General features: G+C 38.2%; 1 protein-coding gene across 1 annotated transcript in view; it reads right to left on the bottom strand.

Moving 5' to 3' along the window:
• myo10 (myosin X) overlaps window positions 1–16527 on the bottom strand; it is a 79228-nt gene that overhangs the window by 50405 nt on the left and 12296 nt on the right. Inside the window, exons 2-3 of the mRNA XM_053651220.1 lie at window positions 8940–9038; window positions 3604–3762 (exon numbers count right to left, since the gene is read on the bottom strand). Of these exons, the coding sequence (XP_053507195.1) occupies window positions 3604–3762; window positions 8940–9038 (258 nt within the window). The remainder of the gene's footprint in view (window positions 1–3603; window positions 3763–8939; window positions 9039–16527) is intronic.

Genomic DNA, 16527 nt, shown 5'->3' with positions numbered 1-16527 from the left:
ATCTACTATGAATCAAAAGGTTTGTACACACTAGATTGAATATATGTTTTTCATGGTCATAAAGACATTTTGATAAAAACTTGTGGTTAAAATTAGTTTTGAAGACAGTGGTCACCAAGCCTGTTCCTGGAGAGCTTCCTTCCTGAAGATTTTAGTTCTAACCATAATCGTGACCACCTGACCATCTAATCATTGCTTTAAGGAGTTCTTGATCAAGTAAAACAAGTGTGTTAGATTTTGGTTTGAGATGAAACCTGCAGGAAGGTAGATCACAGGGAAGAGGGTGACCACTGCTCTAAGACAAATGTAAATAGTGAAGTGAGTGCCCCTTTCATTTCTGTAATTTAATAAGTAAGTTTGTACTTAAAATTAAATTGTTTCTCCAAACTGCCAGATTTCATTTAGAATTTAGGAGATACACTGAGGAGCTTGGCCATTTTTTTTTTTTTCCCAAAGAAAAGCTTCCTGGGTTTCCAGCTCCTTATGAAGCTGGTTGAGAAAATGGCAACAGTGTATAAAGCTTCATCAGGAATAATGTTAAAATTTCACTTAAACACTGACTAGGTTTGTCTTAATGACCTTTTATTTGTAAGAAATCAACTGTGGTTAGAATTTAAAATGTAAATTAAATATAAAAGTGTTGAGCTTCCATCCTAACAAACTCACAAAGCACACACAGATATGTTCTTTCTTATTTCCCACTCGGTCCTATTGACTTTTGACCTTGCTATGTGCTACTGCAACATTTTGTGCAACACAGTACACTTTAAATGCAGGTGGAGACTAAATCAGGCATTTTAAAAAGTGTTGCCCAGCATCAGCAGTGTAAATTATTCATATGGGGAATACTACTGCTGTGTAAACCTGCAACATGAGCTGTGTGTTAGCATTTTAGTCCACTGAAAACCTGTTTCCAATGTGGAACTCTTTACTGGCCCAAGTGTAACTCCATACCTGCTAAAACATCATGCTGACTCATAAAACATGCAGTCTCTCCCTCTCTCTCTCTCATACACACACACACACAGAAGAAACCACACTCAAGAAAACTACATTCCATTTTCTCTATTACATGTACTTTATACCACCTACTAAAAATGTATTTTCCTGTATTACAGATAGTAACTAAATTTCCTTGCTGAAAAATCTACATGGGGACATGTTGGCTTAGTCACTAGCATGTGTGCCTTGCATATCTGGGGTTGGGGGTTCGATTCCCACCTCTGCCCTTTGTTTGCATGTTCTACATTTGCTACAAGGGTTTCCTTCAGTTACTCTGGTTTCCTCCCACAGGCCAAAGAAATGTGTTATAGGCTGATTGGCATGTCTAAATTGTCTGTAGTGTGTAAGTGCGTGTGTGATTGTGCCCTGCCCTGTCCAGGGTGTCCCCCACCTTGTTCCCTGAGTCCTTTGGGATAGGCTTAAGCAGTACAGAAAATGGCTGGCTGGATGGATAAATCCACACTGTGTCCACTGATGCACACTATTGTATACACGTGAATGCCAATCACTTCAACTCTGTAATATGGCTAATTAGTGGTAATTACCTAGACAAAATCCAGTTAATCCTGTGTCCAGACAGGAAGGCAAGCATATTAAAGTCTAATGTAAGAGGGGGCCAGTTCAACTTAAGGTCTATTATAAAAATAGTTATATGTTTTGAAGCCATTGTAAAATCCTTGATATATGCACACCTGTGACTGTATCAAAATGTTTGAATTCTATATTAATGCACCAGGTTTAAAACTAATAAAATCACCTAAACACCTAAACCATTAAGCCCACAGAATGTGCTAATAATAAAAGTTTGTCATGGTTTATGGACATGGATTACTGGACATGCCCAGTGTCAGTGTGTCATCAGCTTGATGCAGTTATTGCAAGCAAGGGATATTCAACCAAATATTGTAAAGTGCTATTTACTTTAATCTGCTCGTATACTTTTGCTCACTTAAAAATTGAATGACATGTTCTAAGTTGTTTAACACATCTAAATGTAAATATCAGGAAATGAAAGCTGAAATTCTGACCTATCGACAGATCTCATATCTCAAACATCTTAATTGTATCACAAAAACAAAAGAATCAGTCCTGCTGTTCCATTACTTTTGGAGGCAACTGTATGTTATTGGCACACTATTTACGACATATTACTTAGTGTAAGGTTATACCATTCAGACAGTTTCGAAGAGTTGTAGGCTACCTGTTTGTTAAAATATAAATCATGCATTGTAGCATGTGGAAACATATTTATCCTGGTCATATAAATTACCTAATATTCATTCTCTGAGGACTTGATCATGACAGTTTTCACTCTCCTGCCATAATCCCCACACAATTTTATTGAACCTTTTAAAATAAAGTCTTATTTTCCTTCATGAAAACATACTGTATAACCACTTTTGGATTTATGAGTTAAATGACTGTCAAAATAAAATACATAAAAAAAAATTATAGGCAGCCTGTAAGCAACGCTGCTTGGATCAAAATAAAGCTCAGATTCTGTGAGCAGCACCACTACATGCATCAACAAATCTCGCTACCAGATGGTTTTACCATCTGGGAGCTCACAAGTTGTGTTAATATTACACACTGCATACCTTCCATAAAAGGCCTTCATCTACCTTCACTAAAGGTTTATTAAACAAAAGATCTCTGTAGCCATATTTAGATTGGATTAGTTACATATTCAGTATATAGTCAAATATATTTATATTTATTTAGTGGTGTATTATTACCGGTTTATCTCTAGGATTTTAGTCCCAACCAAATCTGTGGTTTATACAGAGATTGCTAATCCCACTGTGTTTATACTGCAGCATTACAAACATACTGTGTGTGTGGAAATCTTACCCTGTCTGAATAGTAATATACGACTAATGTATCACATATAAAATATCTAATCTAATAAATGTTGTATGTGTATTATATCTCACCACCTCCTAAACCTTTGGCCCACACCTGACCATGAAATACAGTGGACATAAAAAGTCTACACAGCCCTGTTGAAAAAATAGTTTTGTGATGTAAAATATTTAACTGAGATAAAATTTAACTTGGTTTTTAGCATCCAACATGATTCAAGTGAAAAACAAATAGAAATGCTTTAGGGAAGCAGTGTTTCACTAGCCCTGCTCTAACACATCAGTGATGATGAGATGAATAAGGTGTGTTGCATGCAAGGAAAATGCTGCTGTACAATACGTAGTGAATGGCCAGGATTATGTGTGCCTTTTCAATATTATAATAAATGGCCTGGAGGTACACTTACTGATCTCGTTATCTAAGAATCCCCCCGCCCCCCCGAAAAAAAAAAACACACACACACACACTCCCATACCTGCTGATCAGTGCTTTACGAAGATTCAAATAGTCATCGTTGAAGAAACACGCTCACACCTCTTCTGTTCGGTCCGATGGTGGTACAAGTTATATAACAGATGTCCTGCCACTGTGTATTTATCCCAGGAGAGTGTGTCTCTGCATTTTCCGTCGTAGTGTGTATGCGTGCCTTTGTGTGTATGTACATTATTATGTATTGCACTTAGTGTAGTTAAGGTCTCTGTGTGTGTGTGTGTGTGTGTGTGTGTGTTTTATACTCACATATATACTGTGCTGTGTGTATCTCAGGTGAAGGTTGTGTAGGATGGCTCCCTCATGCAGGTCCTGTAACAATGCCATGTCCTCCACACCACACACGCTGGTACTGTGCATCTCGTACACTCTCTGCCTGCTCAAAGCATTTTGCTTATAGGTGTACACCTAAACACACACACACACACACACATAAACAGAAACCTTAAGAATGTAGGATGAGTGTCTTTATCAGAAGTGTGTGTGTGTGTGTGTGTGTGTGTGTGTAAAATAGGGAGTGCTTTACTCCAACACAATGATTATGGTTTGGACAGTCATGGAAAATATACTAAGAACCAGAAATATTCCAACCAGAGTGAGAGAGTAACGGGAGGAAGCTGTGTCTGTGTGTGTGTGTCTGTGTGTGCACGTGTGTGTGTATATGTGATTGTAATTTATTGCTGTGTAGCTCCAGTAGAAGCGCATGGGTAAGTGGCAGCTGTTTTTCTCATTATTTGTTTGAACACACATGTATAACTACGGCATGGAGAAAACACAGAACCCATTAAACATTAACTTTGTGTGTGTGTGTGGTGTGTGTGTGTGAGAGAGAGAGAGAGAGAGAGAGAGAGAAAGAGAAAGCGAGAGTGTGCACTCAAGCTCTTTTTTTGAACAAAGAAAGAACAGACCATGTGTTACATTTTAATACCCTTTGTGAGCAGGAAACCCTTGGTGTGTCCATGTCCGTGTATGTATAATTTATTGCTGTTACTGTATAGGTCTACTGAAGTGGCAGCCGTTTCTCTAATTTCCCACATTATTTATTGGAATTTACTCACAAGCATAGTAAGACAAACGTGTGTGTTTGTGTACGTAAGAAAGTGAGCTCTCTTTTTAGAGAGTACTGAAAACAGGAATAAAAACGAGTTAATAACAAATAATTTCAAGTGACATTGAAGGAAAAAGGAGAAAAGAATAGAACATAAAAGGGCAAGTAAATTGAATCTCTCAACTCTACTTCCTTTACCTCCTATTTCATCTGTTTGCAATTATTTGTGCCCCCTCTGCTTCCTCTATGATCTCACCTTAGTGGGTAGCTGGTTCATTTCCAGAATGGTTTCCATCTGAATCAATCCATTAAACCAATTAAACCTTGATATATTGGGTCCAAAACAAACATATTGCAATTAATATGGTGAGATTAGGACTGGAATCTGAGCAGTCCCTGAGTGTGACTGTGTAAGTGTGTATATGTATGTACTGTATGTGTCTCATGACCTTGCCATGCAAGTGCACACAATTGCCCGCACACACACACACACACACACACACACACACACACACTGTCCACAGGAATGAAATATTTCTCACAGGAAAGCATAACCCAGACCTATCAGGGAAGAGGTGAAACTGATTAAAGAGTGCCAAGATTTCTCTCTGAACTCTGCTGCCACTGTAATGACTAAATAGAGCTTTGCAGACTATCCATGATATCATTGTGCAAGAAGATGGCCATGATTTACAAGACGCTGTGCTGATAGTGAAATAGAGGAAGAGGCATCTGAAACAGAAGACAATGTTGAAATCAAATCAGAGCATTAGGAATTATCCTCTGATGAGGACATTGATGTGCAGCAAAATAAATAAAGGGATATATTCATGTAGAATGGCATGTGCTTCTTCCTCAAACTGTTGCCACAAAGTTGGAAGCACACAATTGTCTAGAATGTATTTATCTTCACTTTAAGTAGAAGTCCCTAACCAGTTCGAGAATGACAATACCCATGTGCACAAAGCCAGCTCCAAGAAGAGCCAAGGTTAGTGTGGAAAACCTTGAGCTTCCTGCACAGAGCCCTGACCTCAACTCCACTGATCACCTTTGGGGTGAACTGGAATGCCGACAGTGCCTAATGCTCTTGTGGCTGAATAGACACAAATCTCAGAGCCACACTCCAAAATCTAGTGGGAAGCCTTCCCAGAAGAGTGGAGGTTATTATAACAGCAAATGGTGGCTAAATCTGGAATGGGATATTCAACACTCACGTATGGGTTTGATGGTCAGGGTCCATATAGGACATACAGGGGTTTTGGCCATATAGTATATATGGGTCAATTTTCACCCGTTACATAAAAGGTTTTGAATTGAAGTTCTTCATAATGTGAAGTCATGAACACAAATAAAATATCAGTGAAGTATACACATGCTAGAGATAATCAAATACAATATATGGTTCCTATATCCATAATATTAGACTATATCCATTTGTAATGAAAATGAATACTCTGTTGTGAGGTAAATAAAAAATGATGGACAGTAAAACAATAAAAGTTAATCTTTTTGTTGTTGATGTGTGAGTAGTTGGTAAGTAGTGTCAAATGAAATTGTAGAGTGAAATAGGTTTTAGGACTGTTTTGAGGTGACCGAGTCAAAACTGAGCCGTAAACATCATGATGTAACTGATATGTGAACATACAGTAATAGGAGGGTTAAATAACATACTAATCAGTGTGAAAACTGGTTGTTTGATATACTTGTTAAGTGCCAGGCTTTGTTTTAGATTTGTTGGCAAATTAGCAGCACAAGCTAATAGATACAAAGAGACACTCTACACAGACACTAATGAGCTTTGCTACCTCCTTCCAAGCTTTATTTTTCTTCATAATATCTTTTAATGAACTGTTGTACGTATAGGACAGAATAAGATGAAACCATGACTATAAGTTTTTCTTCCATTTTTGCACATCAAACAGTAAATGGAACTAATTGCAGGTAGGAACTAAAGTCATGAGTAGGGAAATGAAGAAAAAAATCATAGCGCACGTGCCATAAGAATCATTTTAAGCCTATCACTGGGATTTGTCGCTTTACTGCATCATACCTGATGTGCATCGTGTTGCGTGCATATAAAGATCTGGAAAAAATTACGAGACCACTGCAAAATGATCTGTTTCTCTGGATTTACTATTTATTGGTACGTGTTTGAGTAAAATGATTTTTTTTTGTTTTGTTTTATTCTATAAATTACTGACAACATTTCTCCCAAATTGCAAATAAAAATATTGTCATTTAGAGAATGTATTTGCTTAAAGTGAACTGGTCAAAAGAACAAAAAAGATGCAGTGTTTTCAGACCTCAAATAATGCAAAGAAAACAAGTTCATATTCATTTTTAAACAACACAATACTAATGTTTTAACTTACGAAAAGTACAGACATCAGTATTAGGTGGACTAACCCTGCTCTCCATCAGTCTTTCACACTGTTGTTGGGTAACTTTATTCTACTTCTGGCACAAAAATTCAAGCAGCTCGGCTTTGTTTGATGGTTTGTGACCATCCATCTTCTTCTTGATCACATTCCAGAAGTTTTCAATGGGGTTTAGGTCTGCAGATTGGGCTTGCTATGAAAGTGTTGATCTGGTGGTCCTCCATCCACACCCTGATTGACCTCGCTGTGTGGCATGGAGCGTTGTCCTACTGGAAAAACCAATCCTCAGAGTTGGGGAACAACTGTCAGAACAGAAGGAAGTAAGTTTTTCTCCAGGACAACCTTGTACGTGGCTTGATTCATGCGTCCTTCAAAAACACGAATCTGCCTAAATCCAGCCTTGCTGAAACATCCCCAGATCATCACCGATCCTCCACCAATTGTCACAGTGGATTGTGAGACACTGTGGCTTGTAGGCCTCTCCAGGTCTCCATCTAACCATTAGACGACCAGGTGTTTGGCAAAGCTGGAAATTGGACTCATCAGAGAAGTCCTCTACGGTCCAATCCTTATGGTCTTTTGCAAGCCTCAGCCTGGCTCTTCTTTGCTTTGCACGACTTCAGTCCTGCCCCTAGGAGCCTGTTTTGAACCGTCCTCGCTCTTTTTGTAGGTCACTTGATGTCATCCTATGGTTATTGAGTGACATTTGAATGGACAGTGGAGAGTCGGTTTTGCCCTCTGCCAGTCTGTAGCTTTGATGTCCCCAATGTCTGCTGCTTGACCTTGTTCTTATGAACTGCCATATTTGAAATTGTAAGGGTGGAAGCAACCTGATGCTCACTGTATCCCTCTGCCAGAAAAGCCAGAATGGAACCCTTCTTTTTCCTCACTTAAAGCTTTTCTTTTTAGTTATTTTGGATTCCAGTTGATTCTGAGGTACCACTAGCACTGTTTTTGCCATCCAGCTGGTCCTATTGCAACAGGATAGTGATGCCACAACAGTGGTTTTTATACTTTTCCTCGTTAAATACGATTTGGTTCAGGTGATCACCTAATCAGTACCACATTAAGTAGAAGTGTGCTTGTGTTGGAATTCATTAGACCCTGGAATAAAATGGCTGCCATACATGTAGAGATGCTGATTTAAGAAAAATTTGGAGTGGTCTCTTAAGGGCTATTCGGAGAGGACTAGTCTGATATGGGGAGGTGGGATAATGTAATAATTACCAGCGCTTCTCTGTGATTTTAATCCTGTGCGAACTGGTCATGTCAGTTATTTTTCAGGACTTTTTCCGGACTGCGTGTTCCCACAGCGTCTTTTACCTTCTGTAAATATAACCCCAGGTTAAACTAATCCCTTGAGAATGCACTCTCTGTATTTTTTTAGGTAGTTGATTCATTCTCGACATTTAAGTCCAGTCACCAAATGTCACTTTGACAGAGGGACATGTGTCGCAAACTTCCCGAAAAATCTCCTACCAAACGGAATAATTATGTACCATTTGTTCAAACAGCGTTTGATAATGTCGCTCTCCCCAAACTGAAACTAAACACAATGTTTCAGCTCTCGTTCAGTTCTTTTGTTTCGTCAATGCCATGTTGTATTGTCAAACACTGAGGTGCAGCACCATGTTACGTATGACGCACGGGGGTGCTGTGATGGGTCGTCAGCATGTAAACGATGAAGACACACCCATCTCGGCAATTCTCTTAACCTATGCAAATTGACGATAAATATCGTATCTGAATAGAGCTTTAAATTTTTCCAGAGCTGGATATCAAATGAACAGCCACCAGATGCTCTATCGCTCGTGTGAACGTAGGGTTAGTAAGTGAGATTTCAAATGTGTTTGAGTTCCTCGGGATATTAAATCTCATTTTATCCCTTAGTACACTGATAAACTCTGACAACCTTCATGGTAATAACTGACCTGCTACACCCAGGGGTGTGTGTGTGTGTGTGTGTGTGTGTGTGTGTGTGTGTGTGTGTGTATGTGAAATTAGACCATGCCAACTGTCAAACTGTCAGGTGAGCCTCTTCTCTGAAGTCTGTAGAGCAGATGTTACGCTGCTGTCTTCTGAATAATTACTCTCTTTCATACAGACACACACACACACACACACACACACACACACCAGGCACACACGAATGGCTTTACCTGTCCATAGTCGGTGCGGAAAACCACAATGCCACCTGAGCAGGAGTCCACAGTGCTGGCCCAATACTGATCCTCCTCGCAGAGCCACACACGAGAACCCTGTAAACACACACTTTTATTTAATATAAAACTTACAAAGAAATGACTATTGTATAGATATCATTTTCAGGCACTGTTGTATTATTTAGGAGAGTCTCTGAAATACATTTAAATTATTTATTTATATAATCTGTGGGTGATCTTTTGTGAATATTAATAATAATATCTATTTTATCACACATTGCCTTCTTCTGCCTCTCCCACTAACAGCCTGTTTGCACTTCCATTATTCATTCACATTTATAAACACAGCTCCAGTGTTGATTCATTTTTATCAGTTGACTCGCATGTTCTGACCTGAAACATGGCCACTGCTCATTAACCAGCTGTTTACTTAGTCGTAACCTGAGACTGCTCTGGCAAAATTGTGAGCTCAGTAAAGAAAGAAACATGTTGAAGAAGGTTCCAGCGTCTATTCACTTGGCATTTTAAGTTGGTTGCATCAGATCAATACAAAACACCCTTCACAGCTGACTGTGTACCTTCACTGAAACTGATGTTGATTGCAGTCTTTGGCCATCACTGAACATTGATCTCTCCTGATCTCTTGCCTTTGAGCATTATGTGAAATCAGTTTTTGTCACTGCTGAGCAGAAACTACATTAGATAACAACAAGCCCATTTTCACAATTTAAAATCACATGTAGCACAGTGTGATCTACTTTAAATCCCTCGCTAGTTAACGTCTAATCAACAGGGCCACATACAGAATCGCAACCTACAGACGTATTCGCTCGTTAAATCAATAATACTGGCTATACACTGGCTAACTTCCTCAAGTCTGCTGCTTGAGGAGGAGTATTTCATCACAGTTAGATCGCTAGCTTGTAGCTAACAAAAGATGAACATGGAGGTGTCCAGGTTTTTGTCAAATGTGGCATTCATTCAGACCTCCGAATGACCATTTACGGCAAGTCAAATGCAGCATGTCTTTACATAAGGAATGCACACACACACACACACACACACACACACACACACACACACAAACACATTTGTCTTACTATTGGTGTGAGGACCATCCATTGACATAAATATTAATGTAGCTAATTAATGCTATGCTACACCTACAATGTAACCCTAACCTTACCTTCAGTAATCAAAAAGAAACAATTGGGCTATTTTATTATTAATTCTTTTAAATAAATGCTGAAAAAAACCCCAAAACAGTTTTCCTTGTGGGGACCAGTTAAATGTCCCCGCGAGGTCAAAACCACCAAATATAAAACATGCCCCCTGATTACACCCCCCCACACCCACACACACACCTTTCCCATTAATGTGTCTGCTGATGGGATAAACACATGGTGATTTGGACAGGCATGACTGGCTCTGAAGCCCACTGCACAAGACAGAGCAATGAACTTTAACCCCATTTTCCTCCTCATACAAAGATGCCCCCCCCACACACACACAAATACCAGAACCACTTCAAGCAGTTAAAGAGATGTTTATGGTAATCTTGGTAGTTTTCTTTTAAACGTCGTTTAGTTATGGTGCAGAACTGGGATAGGAACACCTCTTTGTGATGATTAGACCAAATGGAGTAAAATATGAGAGTTTTCCCAACTGAGAATTTGCTCATTTTGAAAAGCAACCATAGCAATGAGTCTTTGTGTCCCTTCCAATTTGTTTGTCTCCATGTTCCTCTCTTTCACACAGACAATCTAGTGTGTTCTGCTGCGCGCACACACACACACACACACACACAGCTGCGCTGGTCTGCTACACGACAGCTGTGCCCCTAGCCATCCGCACTGCCTCCCCGACAACAACGCCTGACAATGTGTGTGTTCAAAACCTTCTTCACATAGCATGCACTGTGTCAGCAGCACCAAAGGGGTGTGAAAAGATTTGACCTCTTTCCTACATTAGACGTGAAATTTGGAAATTATTTCAGCCTCATTCTCTTCTGTTCCCTTACTCCATTTCACCAAGCAATTTCTCAGTTGACGTCTTTCAGTGAAGGACTGCCCAATCCCAAACCTTACAAGCAGTGCAGCCCAGAGATGCAACAACACGTTACTTGAAATTGAGAATGCTGCTGAATATAATAACAAATAGTGGAGCAATTTAGAGAAGTTGTACTTCTCAAAAGGATTTAAAGTCATGCGAATATCATGTAAAGTTAGTATCAAACACATAACAGGCAAGTGTTCCTGTGTCATAAAATATATGAATCAATGGGTTTCAAATGCAAATGCAGGCCATGAGCAGGAAAGTAGGCTATATGAAACTTCACACATTACCCAGGGATGGCTAAATGCATGGGATTGTGGTATTTTCAGTTCGTGTATTTATTCAATCTGGAGTTCTTGATGGAGTAAAAGTATTGCATTTCTTTGCTTATTTATTCTTATTATGTTTTTTTTTTAATGGAACTGCCATGTCAAGCAAATTTGTAGTCAATATAGCAAAAAAAACCCTGGGAAATTGTGATTTGGGTGACTATAAGGCTATACTATAAGGATATATATTTAAAATATAGTTTGTCAGTTCTAGTTTTGTTAATAAGGCCAAAAATGGCCTTATAAACAAAACTTGTACTGACAAACTATCTAGTTTTGTTAATAAGGCCAAAATTGGCCTTATAAACAAAACTTGTACTCACAAACTATATTTTCACATGCCAGATTATATAGTGTTACCTGTATTTAAAAAAAAAAAAAAAAGTTCATTTTATTTATTTATTTATTTATTTACATTTTTTAAATTAAAATTTTTATATAATTTGTATTATATACAAATGTAGTACAAGGGTTTTTTATTTATTTATTATGTTTAAAAAAAAAATTTAAACCTACTATATCACATAAAATACAAATTAGGAAATGTCTGAATTATGGGTAACTACAAGTGATTTCCCAAACTAGCAGGAAAGCTATAACATTAGGAAGATTTCTATTAGGTGTGTAACATCTGCACCACAAGATACCAGCTACTGATAAGCAATTCCTCATTTCAGAGAGCTCTGGAATGTGAAAATATGGGACCTTTGTTTGGCTGCTTTTACATTAGGCATTTTTTTCTCACTCGCCAGTGCACATTTTACACGTAAGCCTATGGATTTGGTTGCAAGTCAGTTGAAGAGATTACATGCCAGAACGAAAATCAATTACTTTGTTGAATTATTATTTTTTTTTTACACAAACTGTATTGCGTTTCATTTATAACACTGAAAAGCAGAACCTTAATTGCATTCCTCTTATGTCGCTTTATTAAAAAAAATCTTTAATAATACTCAATCAGCAGTAGATTTTTAAACCATGAAATGCTCAAGTTCCAAGTTTCAAGTTTATTTGTCATGTGCACAAAATGTCAGGGACAGTTGTACATTGAAAAACTTGTAGTGAGGCTCGGGTACTCTACAGCTGTGCATTACAAAATATAGCTACATAGGAAGATAAGGGGGACTTCATGCCAGAAGTGAATGTAATTTCCTGTTCCACTGCATTTCATGTTCATTGGGACATGGAAGTCACGCTACACTTAAATACAATCACTGTCCAATCATAGCCCGAGGCTGTACTGTGGGGGTAGGGATGTAATTGGGGAAGGGGAGAGGGGCCTGAAAGCATGATTTTCCAGGAGGCATTACCATCTACACTGTAAAAAAATTGCTGTAAATTTTGCTGTAAATATCTTGCATATAATAAAGTGACACATAATCCTATACATTCGCCTAAACAGAATACAACTGAGCTGAAGTTTCTTTTGAAGGGTCTTTTTCAAGGACCCAATCCCGGCAGTGAGATTTGAACACATGACCTCCTGATCTATAACTCCATTACAACTTCCCCAATTACAGTGCCCTCCACTAATATTGGCACCCTTGGTAAATATGAGCAAAGAAGGCTGTGAAAAATAGTCTTTATTGTGTAACCTTTTGATCTTTTGTTTAATCATCTTTTCTAAAAAATTTTTTGTTAAATATAGGTGTGCAACAATTGTTGGCACCCCTATGAATTCATATGAGAAAAATATATTTGAAGTATATTCCCAGTGATATTTTAAATTTTTTAGTACACCTGGGTGACTAAGAACAGGAAATTGTTCAAACCATCACTTCCTGTTACACAGGGGTATAAATATGAGGCAAAAGACTGTTGAGCTTCACAAAATGGGAAGTGGCTATGAGAAAATAGCAAAAGCATTGAAAATGCCCATTTCCACCATCAGAGCAATAATTAAGGAGTTCCAGTCAACTGGAAATGTTATGAATCAACCTGGAAGAGGATGTGTGTCTATATTGTCTCAACACACTGTGAAGAGAATGGTTTGAGTGGCCAAAAAATCTCCAAGGATCATAGCTGGAGAATTGCAGAAGTTAGTTGCATCTTGGGGTCAGAAAGTCTCCAAAACTACAATCCGAATCACCTACATCACCACAAGTTGTTTGGAAGGGTTTCAAGAAAAAAGCCTCTACTCTCATCCAAAAACAAACTCAGGCATCTTCAGTTTGCCAGACACTACTGGAACTTCAAATGGGATCGGGTTCTATGGTCAGATGAAACCAAAATAGAGCTTTTTGGCAATAAACAACAAGGTGGTTTTGGCACACACAGAGAGGTAGCCATATGGAAAAGTACCTCATTTCCATGCTTAAATATGGTGGTGGATCTTTAATGTTTTGGGGCTGTTTTTCTGCCAGAGAACCTGGACATTTTGTTAGGATACATGGCATCATGGACAAATATCCACAGATATTAAATGAAAACCTGACTGCCTCTGCCAGGAAGCTTAAAATGGGCCATGGTTGGCTCTTCCAGCAGGACAATGATCCAAATCATACATCCAAATCAACACAAAAATGGTTTACCGACCACAAAATCAATGGTTTACTGCCATGGCCATCCAAATCCTCTGACTTGAAACCCATAGAAATCCTGTGGGGTGAATTGAAGAGGAGAGTCCACCAGCATGGACCTCAAAATTTGAAGGATCTGGAGAGATTCTGTATTGAGGAATGGTCTCAAATCCCTTGCCATGTATTCTCCAACCTCATCAGGCATTATAGGAGAAGACTCAGAGCTATTATCTTGGCAAAGGGAGGTAACACAAAGTGTTGACTAAAAGGGTGCCAATAATTGTTGCGCACCTATATTTAACAAAGATTTTTTTGTGTTTTCTTTGCAATTGTTTACAATTTTTTGATATCCATTAGAGCAGAGTGTTTTTTGTGAATTTGTTTTAACACAGGATCAAAAGGTTAAACAATAAAGACAATTTCTTTCTTCTGCTCATATTTACCAAGGGTGCCAATATTAGTGGAGGGCACTGTAACTCACATTGATTCAACCACTTCTATCACAATTAACTCCATTAAAAGTTTGTGTTGCACTGAATCAATGTGAGCTAGCTGTGGTGGCTCTGTGCTTAAGGCTTTGAGTTACAGATCAGAAGGTCATGTGTTCAGATCCCAGCATTACCAAATTCCCATAGTTGGGTCCTTGAGCAAGACCCTCAACCTTCAGCTTAGTTGTATCCTGCATCAGCCATAGCAAATGTATTGAATTATTCTTAATGTACACTACGTAAAAGATTACAGTACTGTTTCCTGTCAATATTACAGCACTTTCCCAGTAACCCGGAAATTGAATGACTGTGTGTTAATATGACCAAAAACACTTACAGCTCACATCAGGACCTATGCCTTTCGTTATCAGATCTCTTAGTAACTTTCTGTGAGAAGTAGGATTCCAGTTTCCCAGTTCTAGAAAACGAGATTATTCTTCATTATCAACTTAAGCTACTGCTGTCATTATCATGTAAATACCGGCGCCATCCCATCAGCCACTGCACCTCACCTTGTTCCCCCCACCCCTCCACACAATATAAAGCGCTCTGAGTGCCTAGACAAAGCACTATATAAATCTAAGGTATTATTATTATTATTATTATTATTATTATTATTATTATTATATAACTCACTTTTGCCTCCAAAACCTGACAGTCATGTTGTTATTTCTTGTTAAGGCCATCATCAATGTTAATCTGCTTCTCTAAATGTATACATTGTATTTATCTAAAGCCAGCTCAGCGGATTATGACACTCGAATAACCATCTGCTGGTCACTTTGTTAAAACATGATGAAGTGTTTAACTGATATTGTTTCAGTGCTAGTCCAGACAAAACATCTGGATAGTTCTGTGTTTCCCCTGATGTAACACACCTGATCCTGATTATCAGCTAATTATCAGCCCCTTGTGTTGATGTGGCAGTGTTGGAACTGAGTAAACAGGAAGTTTTGTAGTTCTGCAGCCCTTCAGGCCACGAGACGATTCTGCTTCACATGCTACTGCTGTCTGAGCTAGAAATGGAAACATCAACTCGAACCATTATATCTCAAACTCACTTCCTCACTCACTCACTCTCTCTGCTTAGGTGCTTGAATTTTCTTCGTTGGTGCACTTTGCTCTGACAGAACTGCTGTTCCAGCCAAACAGCTGCCTCACACACACACACACACACACACACACACACACACACACACACAGACATACTCCAACCATCCATCCAATTTGAGGTTTAATAGCACTACACAGAAAATTACCATCAGCAAACCTAAACAGAATGCATCTATTAATCGTAATTGCACTCGAGCAAGTGGGACACTTGGTTTGTGGACACACAACTTGAAAAAAAACCCAACTGTTCCCACAAACCCAAGGCTGCTGTAGTTCTATTTCTATGCACCTTGCTATTAAAATATGTCCAAAGAAAGAAATGTATTATAACCATGGAAAATTTAAAAAAGGATATACATATATGTGTGTGTGTGTGTGTATATATATATATATATATATATATATATATATATATATATATATATATATATATATATATATATATATATATATATACTCACACACACACACACACAAAGTGCATTAATTGACCGTGTTTAATCTTTTGTTTATCATGGGTTTCTACTATCTTGTCTTTGCACAAGGAAAGTGAAAATGTGCCTTAACACGAAACTCCCAGCAAGTACAAAGTGCCCTACAGGTATACACTACACTACACTACACTACACTACACTGTACTTTGATTAAACTTTAAGTTTTGGAATCATTACAATACTCTACAGGGGAAAATTTTAGTAAGAAATAGGTGTCAATTAATTCAAAAGAGTTATTTTTATTTTATTTTTACTTTATTTTACTGGACACAGTCTGTGTTTATACCTCGAACACTCTACACAAGCACTTAGAGCAACAGATGTTATTTGTATTCCAATTGTATCATTATAGAAATACAGCGTATGAGTGCTTTATCTATAGATATAACGGGTTTACCTGCCTTTAGTTAAGTACTCATGCAGACTCTCATTTGGAACTGAAAGATGGCCGTTATTCAGTTCAATTCAGTTTTATTTTAACAGTGGACATTGTCACAAACAGCTTTACAGAAATAAATACAGTCAGGATATAGATTTGAAATGAATGAATTTATCCCTATTGAGCAAGCTAAAGGTAACAGTGGCAA

Source organism: Ictalurus furcatus, chromosome 20 (genome assembly GCF_023375685.1).
Source record: "Ictalurus furcatus strain D&B chromosome 20, Billie_1.0, whole genome shotgun sequence".
Classification (NCBI taxonomy): domain Eukaryota; kingdom Metazoa; phylum Chordata; class Actinopteri; order Siluriformes; family Ictaluridae; genus Ictalurus; species Ictalurus furcatus.
This window is presented reverse-complemented; position numbering and strand designations above follow the sequence as displayed.